The sequence below is a fragment of the Gossypium arboreum genome, chromosome 6 (genome assembly GCF_025698485.1).
Source record: "Gossypium arboreum isolate Shixiya-1 chromosome 6, ASM2569848v2, whole genome shotgun sequence".
Classification (NCBI taxonomy): domain Eukaryota; kingdom Viridiplantae; phylum Streptophyta; class Magnoliopsida; order Malvales; family Malvaceae; genus Gossypium; species Gossypium arboreum.
In genome coordinates this window covers 121012036-121021768 of record NC_069075.1, presented here as the reverse complement: position 1 = coordinate 121021768, position 9733 = coordinate 121012036, and the positions used below count along the sequence as shown (strand labels likewise).

Here is a 9733-nt window from a genome sequence, read left to right as displayed (position 1 = left end):
TTATTTTAAAATAACCCTTTTTCGCTCATGATATGAAGCTGCTTGGAAACTATATAAGAAAAAAGTGTAAACCTTTACTTTTACTTCTCTAAATCAATATTGAAAAATCTTACAAATCTATATTTAAATTCAACATTTTTATTTACTTACTTTGACCATCAATATGTGTAATATTGGTCGATGAGTAATTTTTATTTTAAAACCGTTACATAATTCAATTTAATAGAATTTTAACGGTATTATTATTGACTAAATTCCTACAACTAAATGTAAAAAGACTAAATTTTAAGTATAAAATTGAAAACATAATTGAGCTATTTATTGAATATAGATAAATTTTATTAATAATATTGAAAATAAATATATCGATTAAAGTATAACAAAAGTAAATAACAGTGTTATTTAAATTATAACAAATATATATTCTAAATATATATATAAATATATGTAAAAAAAAATTCGAGAAGGAAAATCTTATAGGAAGGAGTACTCCAAAATTAATCAATCACAGTTATAAAATTCACATACTAATATTTGAAGTCATTGAAATTATTGAATAAATTATATGTAAAGCCATTGAATTATTAGTAAATTTATATTTTACTTATTCAACTTTAAAAGGTTACGAAATGGTCACTGGACTATTCGAAAATTTTTATTCAAGTCATTGGGCTATTTGAAAGTTTTATTTAAGTTGCTAGATTGTTAAGTTTTTTTTTTTAAAGTTCGGCTAGTGAGCTCTAAGCAATGTTTCGACAATTAATACTCATCGACGAATGAAAGAATATACCTTAGATATAAGTTGATCTAACAGTCAATGTCGAAGATTGGAGCAAAAAACTGTTAGGACTTATGTTTAAAGTTGTTTCATAGAAAAGAATGAGAAAGAAAACTTTCAATTGGTGTAAGTGGTATGAAAAAAGAAAGCTATAACTTTCAATTGGTGTAAGTGGTATGAAAAAAGAAAGCTATAAAATAATAATTTTAACAGTTTGGTGACTGAAATGAAAATTTTTAAATAATCTAATGACCATTTTATAATTATTTTAAAATTAAGTGCTCAAAACTTAAATATACTAATCGTAAATTAATGTAAATAAGAATAAAAATGGTGTAGGGATATTTGGCGCAGGAGGCATCCAAAGTTTGCAGGCTCCTATTGGGGAAAGGGGCATGTGGATTGGCACATGTGCAATTATTATTGGAGAAAGCAACGTGCGGTTGCCTCTTTTGAGATTCAAGGAAGGCAAGAGAAGAGAAGGCGGTGTTTGTGGCGCCCACAGAAAATGAGGATTATGCACTCATTTTAAATTTTTATATTTAAGCTAACTTGTTTTACAAAACTACCCTTTTTTCACTTTAAACATCTGTTTAAATTTTTATGTTTAACTTAATGCTTATAATTAAGTAAATTGTAACTTGAGAAAACTACTCATCAGTAAAATCAAACTTTCAATTTTTCTAACCAAAAAAAATCAGACACCTCTCACTCTGAATTCAATTTATTTTTTTTTATTTTGAGGAAATAACGTTTACTCTTTTGCTTTTTTATTTTTTGCCAACTACCTTTGTGCTTATTTAAGTAAAAAGTAAATGCTAGAGGTTTTCAGGAAAATATTCTATCGTTTCTTTATAAAAATAATATTAAAATTTAATTACTTATAAAAATATGATGTTTCCTACTATGACTTTGGGTGTGGCTCCGTACATTGACTGCACTAATAAACTTTTGAAAACTTTAATCAAAATCATAAAGTTCAAAATATTTTTATTTGTATAAAACATCTAAAATGAGAGGAAAAGGAAGGAAAATATTTTATAAATATATAAATAATAATATTTTTGTCATACAACCATTTTAATTAAGGTTAAACAAACAAAATATCAAAGAGAAAAAAACTTAGACACCAGTTATGATAAAAAAATTATTTTCAACCTAATCTCAAAGACTAATTGAGTTTTGCTGTCAAAGTTGGTATGAAATTTAGAATTTATATGCTCCAAATATGCAACTTTATAATTCCTAGTGTTTAATAAAAAAAAAAGTAATTGGGTAAACAAAAATAGCCCCATATTTTATTTTTTTAATTCAAGTGAAATGAGTTATAATTGTTTTAATAATAATTTAATTAAATCTCCATAATCAAGGAATTTCGAAGATACTTTTATCAATATTGAAATATAAAAAAATAAACTGATAAAACATCGCCGTCGACACAGATACAGAAAATAAAAAACAAAAGAACACGTGTTGAAAATCCCAATCAAAGGAGACGAGACGATATAATAGTGAAGCACCCCTCACGAGTTAGGAACCTGTAGGGCTGCACCCCAAAATCTCTTTTTTTCTTTTTTCAAGCTTAGAAAAAAACCTCATTTATTCCTCGTGCTTTTTAACCCACCTTCCTCTACGAGCTTTGTTTTTTTCTGAGATTAAAAACAAAGCCAGTTTCTTTCTTCTTTTATAAATAAAATCTCTTTGCTTAGCCTAACATCATAATTTTCGAACATATCCTTAGTTTAGCTGTAAGTAAAGTTTTAAAGATCATTCTCTGAGAAAAGAACCCCACCCCCCAAAAAAAAAAAAAAAAGAGCAGAAGGGGTAAATAGCTGGGATTCTGGTTTCTATGAATATGTCGTGTTCACCGGAATTTTTGGTTCAGAAACCGGCGAGGTCACCGGAGAAGACAAGCTTTACCCAAACTTGTAACTTGTTGAGTCAGTACTTGAAGGAGAAAGGTAGCTTTGGAGATCTAAGTCTGGGTATGACATGCAACGATGAAGCTAATGGTATGTTCTTTAGTTCTTTGTTTTTTTGGGTTAAATTTTTTAGTTTTGGATTAATTGCCCGTTTTAAAGCGGTTTAATTGAATCAATCTTCAAGCTCTAATCTCTCTTTTTTTTAAATAAAAAAATGGTTTTAATATTCAGATCTGAAAATCAGAAATTACAAATTGACATATTCATATTTTATTGTTCAAAACAGTCAAAAAAACATGGCCTTTATTCTCTCGGTCTCCCCTGAAAATAGTCCAGGAAAAGAAATTAACCATGTGCGTATAGGGGATTTGAATCATCATGTTTGCAACAAAACTCTGTTGCGATATTTATCCCCTCAATTTTATATTCTGTTGCTAAAATGCCCTCTTCTTTTTCCATTATAAATAGCCCCAGTAATTCTATTATGAAAGCATACAACTAGTAAAGAAGGTAGTTTCAGAAACATAAACGCCTAATGTATCGTTTTATTTATGGATATGTTGCAGAGACTCCCGAGATGCTGCGTCCCACCATGAATTTGTTTCCTGTCAATGAGAAATCCGGTGATGATTGCCTTGCGGCGCCGCCTCCTCGGAAACTGAGATCCATGGATTTGTTCCCTAATCAAGCTGCTTTTTCATCACCTAAAGATGATGCTCTGAAAAGCACCATGAACAAATTGGGTTCTTCAGTGGAGCCTCAAACTGCACAGATGACCATCTTTTATGGTGGACAAGTGATTGTGTTCAACGATTTCCCGGCCGACAAAGCTAAGGAGATCATGCTTTTAGCTGGCAAAGGCAGCTCTCAAAGCAATAGCTTCAACACCAATCCTCCCCACATCAATGCCCCCTTTACTTCTACCATAGCAACAAGTCCAATTGAGTCCGGTATCGGGGTTCCTCCTACCCCTAATTTCAGCACCACGGTAACTCAAGAATGCATACGATCTGCTCAGCGACCCATTCCCGGCGGTAAGCCTTATTGAAGATGGAATTATGGTTTGGTATTTTCATGTTGTATTCAGGGTTCTTATTAGTCGGTGTCTATTTTTTGCAGATCTACCAATTGCAAGGAGAGCTTCACTCCACCGGTTCCTTGAGAAGAGAAAGGATAGGTAGGCATCTAGAGATCAAATAATGGAAAAATTATACTTTGAGAGAAAACCTTTTGTAATTTGTTTTGACCTAGTGATTTGAATCAATTTTTGTGTCCTTGATTGTTTTGATTCATGTATCCTACTATTCTTTTATTCTTTTCATAGTCATATTAGAAAATTTGATAGAAAAAAGGGGGGAGGGTGTGAGTGTTACATCTTGGTGACTTTAGGATTTGAGTCTTCCCATAAATTGTTGTATTCATCAGGATAATAACATAATGCAGTTTTTACAGAACCAAGTTAATGTTCCCTTCTCTAATTAGACAACTTATTGATGTTTTCATATCTTTGTATGATCACTTTACAGGATGACCACAAGGGCACCATACGAGATAAGTAACTCCACAGCATCTTCATCCAAGCCAGGCGACGACAAGTCATGGCTCGGTTTGGCTGCTCAATCTCCGTAGTAGTCCCAGCCGAGTTGAAAATTTTCACTTTTTTTGAGGCTTATTTATTAAGCCTCCTATACCTTTTTTAGCAGGTTTTAAGCCTGTTTTTGTTTTTTCCTCAGCTGTCTATTGGTTTCTAGTTATCGGCTCTTAGATCCTAACTCTCAATCAATATTTCATTATTAGATAAATGTAATTATTATTCTATTGATTTTTTTAGTTGATATGACTTTTGGATCAAAGCTTTGTCCATCGTCTGCACGATGGATCGTGAAGTATGAAATTGGGTGTTGAAGTATAAAAAAGATGAAGAAACTGGAATCAGTACTAATGTGAATGGGGGATTGGGTAGTGTTGAAATTTCAATATCAAATCACAGTCATATCGTTATCAACAAGTATGCTGCTTTATTGATTTGCCCTTTGCATCATAATCCCTTTTCGGCCCTGTTGTTTGATTGGAAGTTTGAAATCTGAAAACCAGAGATATGTTCACAGCCTTTTTCTTAGTTGGACATATAATGTTTTCTTTTGTATAGGGAATGAGTAAATAAATTCATTTCATGTTCATGAATGAAGTGTTGGGTCCTGATATTATACGAATTTGAAGAAGCTTTTACCATGCCAAACGCATGGCAATGGAATACCTACGAAATTGTGATCCTGTATGATTTTCAATCTTTTTTTTTTTTCATTCAACAAAAGCATCTTCGATTATAATAAAATCTCAACAAACACAAGACTTTGAACGAGCAAACACAACAAGTGAAGATTATGATATGATATAATGGGGCATAGTTGTATGTAGTGTAGTCCACGTACACAAGTCAAGCAGATTATAGGAGTAGGTTTGGTGATACATCCTTTCCCTTGTGAAACTCCAATTTCAACTTTAAATAGTCAAAAAGTTCATTTCAAATTTCCTCTCCATACTGAGAAATGAAAATTTCAAACACACATAAAACATATTTTCACAATAGTTTAATTTAATTTAATAATAAAATAATATGTTTAAAGATGTATACATAATTGTGTGGAATACTAACTTAAAAAAAAACATAACTTTTCATTTGTTATTAATTTTTAAGTTAGTATTCAAGTTAAAATCTTCGTTAAATCTTTTAATCTTTAATGGGCTTCAATTCAAGTGTCATCTAGACTTGATATTAGATAAAAATATTTTTTTTAAATATAGTCGAGACTTGATCTTGAAAATAAATGTAGAGAATTGTTTTCTTGATATTATTTGAGATTGATCCAAAATGTTATTTTCTTAATATTATTTAAGATTGATTCAAAGGGTTATTTTCTTGATATTAATCTTGTTTGCTTCAATAATCATCAAGATTTGATCTTAAAATGAGTTTAATTTCCTTTCCATTAGTTGAACAAGGTTGGTTAACAATTTTCTTTAAAACTAATACAGAATTCTTTAGAATTTCTTTGAGCTCTTCAATTTCTCTAGAAGTTTATTGGGATTTTGTAGAAAGCTTCTAATCTTCAATGATTTTCTCTCCAAGCTTCAAGTTATGAAATTTTGGATTTTTGAACTTTGTGAAGTAGCATTAGATGGTTTGGAGGTGATCTTCTTTAGAGTGCTGGTAAGTTAATTAAAAGAGAGATATTGTAGAATATACATTTCTCATTTGAGTGATCTACCAGGATTAAAATATTTTATTCATTATTTCTCTCATATTATTTTAAATTAATTAGAGATAAAATAATTATTAGTTAAAAGGATTTAATTTCTTAATTTATCTCTTATTAATTAATTTAATTTAATTAGAGATAAATAATAATGACACATGATGAATTTAGTTCAAAAGCACAAATTAATTTCTAGGAAAAAGTGACTTAATTTCCATTAAGTCATTTTTGTTGTCTAAACTGTTTTATGAAACAAACACAAAAAATATATATAAAAAATTTCGTAAATTATTTTTCGTGAAATAAACTCATCCTAAATTTAAAATTTATGATTATTCAGATGAAATTCTATTCCTTTATTTAACTTATAATTATTTTTTATTTTTATGAAGTAGAAATAAATATTTTATTTTTAAATAGTGAAAATGACTTAAAAATTTTCATATAAAAATTAGTTTTCAAAAAGAATATATGTAAGAGTTATTTATTATATTTTAATTACTTGAAAATTAAATTTTAAAAATGTTAATAGAAAAATTTTAAAATTCATTAAATAATATCCAACAGTGATAAAATCGTGTCTATTTTTATCAAAATAAGTCCAAAAATACAAAATTTAGAATTGATATAAAAATCAATAACCAAACTAAATTATCATAATCAATTCAATTGTTTTAAAATGAATTAACCGAATGGAACCAAATTATCTTACCTCTACTTTTATTTAAAAATTAAAATAAATAAATAAGTAAATAAAATGGGATAGTCAATGTCGAACTCATCATAAGCTCAATCTATTCCATGGATATAGATGACATATTCCCTAAAGATAAATTTATCAAAGGATAGCATTTTCAACAATCAATAATACAATTTGGCATTGACGGTCATTTCCCTTCCTTCCCTTTTTCATAAAAAAAAATTAAATGTCATGAATTTACAAATCAAAATTTAAACAGTTTTATTTTTCAATTTTAGACATTAACTGTCAAATCAATTTAGATCTAATGTATGTTTTTTTACTCATTAATGAGTACTGATCTATCGTACTGATTATCGAATCGTTACTTGAAACTTACTAGCTGAGCTTTAAAAAAAAAAAAGAAACTTAACTGCTTAATGATTTAATTAAATACTTTTCAATAGTTTAGTGATTTGAATGAAATCTTTTAAATAATTCAATGACCAATTTGTAACTTTTTAAAGTTGAGTAACAAAAATATAAATTTACTAATAGTTTAATAATATTGGATGCAATTTATCCATAAAATATTTACATCTCATTTTGGGATCACATGCCTTGTAGAAGAAATTATAGGTGATTTTGTAACACCCCTAACCCGTATCCATTGCCGGACTAAGGTTAAGCGGCATTACCAAATATATCAAAACACTTCACATTCATTTCACAAACATCATAGCATCATAGTCAAACATCAACATAAGTCCCTTTCTTAGGTCAATGAGACCTTAAACATGTATTAGGAAAAGGTCAGGACTAAACCGAACATGTTCACCACTTTCAACTCTTAGAAAATTTTTCAACTCTATTGAGGTCACACACCCATATGTCTAGGCCGTGTGCCTCACACGGGCATCAAACACACCCATGTGAACCAGCCGTGCCAAAATAGGGCAGGCGTACTGACTTTCACCCATGGCCAATAGACACGCCCGTGTGTTATGGCCGTGTGATACTTAGCTAGCTACTGATTTTAGCCCACGGCTATATGACACGCCCTTGTGTCAAGGCCGTGTAATTTTTTAAGAGAATACTGCTTTTCTTACACGGCCACAAGACACGCCCGTGTCCTCTGGCTGTGTGGCACAATGCAGGCTTGGTTTAAGCCAACTTGCCACCCATTGTGGGTCAACCTACAGCAAGGAAACAAACATACATGTACAACCCAATCAACCATTCTTTATGCTAAAACCTACATAATTCATGCCATAGTTGCAAATTAACATCACATATCATATGCCTTTTTCAACCATAATTTCAAACACAAATTAGCCAAATCACATGGCTAAATATATATACATCACAAAACATACTTCATAACTACTAGTCTATACATGCCATCTTCAAATATTTACATTTTCAAAAGTACCAAAACGAGATCGATAGTGTGGTGACGATCCTCGACTATCCCCGAGCCTTCAGTAACTACGATAACTGTAAAACAGACTGTAATCACACAGAGTAAGCTTTCAAAAGCTTAGTAAGCTCGTACTCAAAACATTCATAGTATATGAACATAAAATGATAACTTATGAGTATTTGCACAATTTCAATCCATATAACTATATCAACTCAATGAGATTCATATACATAGCATCATTTACCACTTAGGCATTATACATACCTGAAGCTTCCCGTACTTTTTCACTTTTGTACTTACCTTATGTTGAATGTTATAAGACTTTCCATAAGTTATTCATATTTTACACATCAGCACACTTAGTGCTATAAGGTTAGCCGAAGCTAAATATTTCCGCACACTTAGTGCCATCTCAAATAACCGAGACTAAGTCGGTATTGCACACTTAGTGCCAAAGCTAGTTTAAATCACACACTTAGTGCCAAAATTTTCGATTCATCATCATATTGTCCAATTCAATTATATACAAACCATGTATAATAAAGGCATCAAAGCTTACTTAACATCATATTTTAAGTATGAATTTACCTCATACTCGGAATTCGTCGACTCAGACTGTCTACTCGATAATCTTCGACTTTCCTCGATCTAAGTAAGAATTCCTCCTTTCTTGATCCGAATTAAGCTTCCAACTAGCCGAACCTTTGAACTCTTTATCTTTTCTTTTTGTTCTTCAATTTTTGGCACAAACAAAGCATAAAATGCCTATTTTCAAGTTTTGTTATATCATATATTAATTTATTAAACATTTGACCATTATAACCTTTATTAAACCATTATAATTTCACCTAACACATGCCCTTTTATGTCCATTCAAACTTCTAATGGTCAATTAACCACATAAAGACCTTTACTCTAGAAAGCCAACTCAAATAAGCACTTAAACATCTAGCACACAGCTTTTATATTTTATGCAATTAGGTCTTTTTTGCAAATTAAGCACACAAACAGTTAAATTTTCACTCGAGACTTTCCCACATGTCAATTCACTTATCAAATACACGAAAATTAATATTAAAATATTTTTATAACTCGGATTTGTGGTCTCGAAACCACTATTCTGACTAGGGTCAAAACCGAGCTATTACAATTCTTCCCCTTAAGGATTTTCGTCCCTGAAAATCTTACCATTAAACAGATTTGGATATTGTTGTTTCATAATATTTTCAGGTTCCCATGTGGCCTCTTCTATACCGTGCCGATGCCACATCACTTTAACCAATGAAATCTTCTTATTACGTAACTCTTTAATCTCTCGAGCTAAGATTCAGATCTGCTTTTCTTCGTAAGTCATATCGGACTGAATTTCAATCTCAGATGGAGGAATTACATGCGAAGGATCAGATCTGTATCGTCGAAGCATCGATACAAGAAATACATTATGAATCTTTTCTAGCTCTGGTGGCAACAACAATCTATATGCAACCAGCCCAATACGCTCGATAATTTCATACGGCCCGATAAATCTTGGACTCCATTTGCCTTTTCTACCAAATTGAAACACTTTCTTCCATAGAGACACTTTCAAAAACACTTTCTCACCGATATCAAACTCAATATCTTTTCTTTTCAAATCTGCATATGATTTCTGACAATCAGAAGCTGCTTTCAAAC

General features: G+C 30.7%; 1 protein-coding gene across 1 annotated transcript; it reads left to right on the top strand.

Moving 5' to 3' along the window:
• The first annotated feature begins 2302 nt into the window (after positions 1-2302).
• On the top strand, positions 2303-4884 carry LOC108484514 (protein TIFY 10A-like). The gene is made up of 4 exons (XM_017788326.2): positions 2303-2790; positions 3267-3734; positions 3820-3877; positions 4227-4884. The coding sequence occupies exons 1-4, from the start codon at positions 2628-2630 to the stop codon at positions 4327-4329; spliced, it is 792 nt and encodes a 263-aa protein (XP_017643815.1). The 5' UTR covers positions 2303-2627; the 3' UTR covers positions 4330-4884.
• Positions 4885-9733: the final 4849 nt, after the last annotated feature.

Excerpts from the sequence above, each read along its gene's own strand:
- LOC108484514 (XM_017788326.2), top strand. The coding sequence starts at position 2,628 with ATGAATATGTCGTGTTCACCGGAATTTTTGGTTCAGAAACCGGCGAGG. Across the intron at positions 3,735-3,819 it reads TCAGCGACCCATTCCCGGCG|ATCTACCAATTGCAAGGAGA; the intron begins GTAAGCCTTATT and ends TATTTTTTGCAG. Across the intron at positions 3,878-4,226 it reads CTTGAGAAGAGAAAGGATAG|GATGACCACAAGGGCACCAT; the intron begins GTAGGCATCTAG and ends ATCACTTTACAG.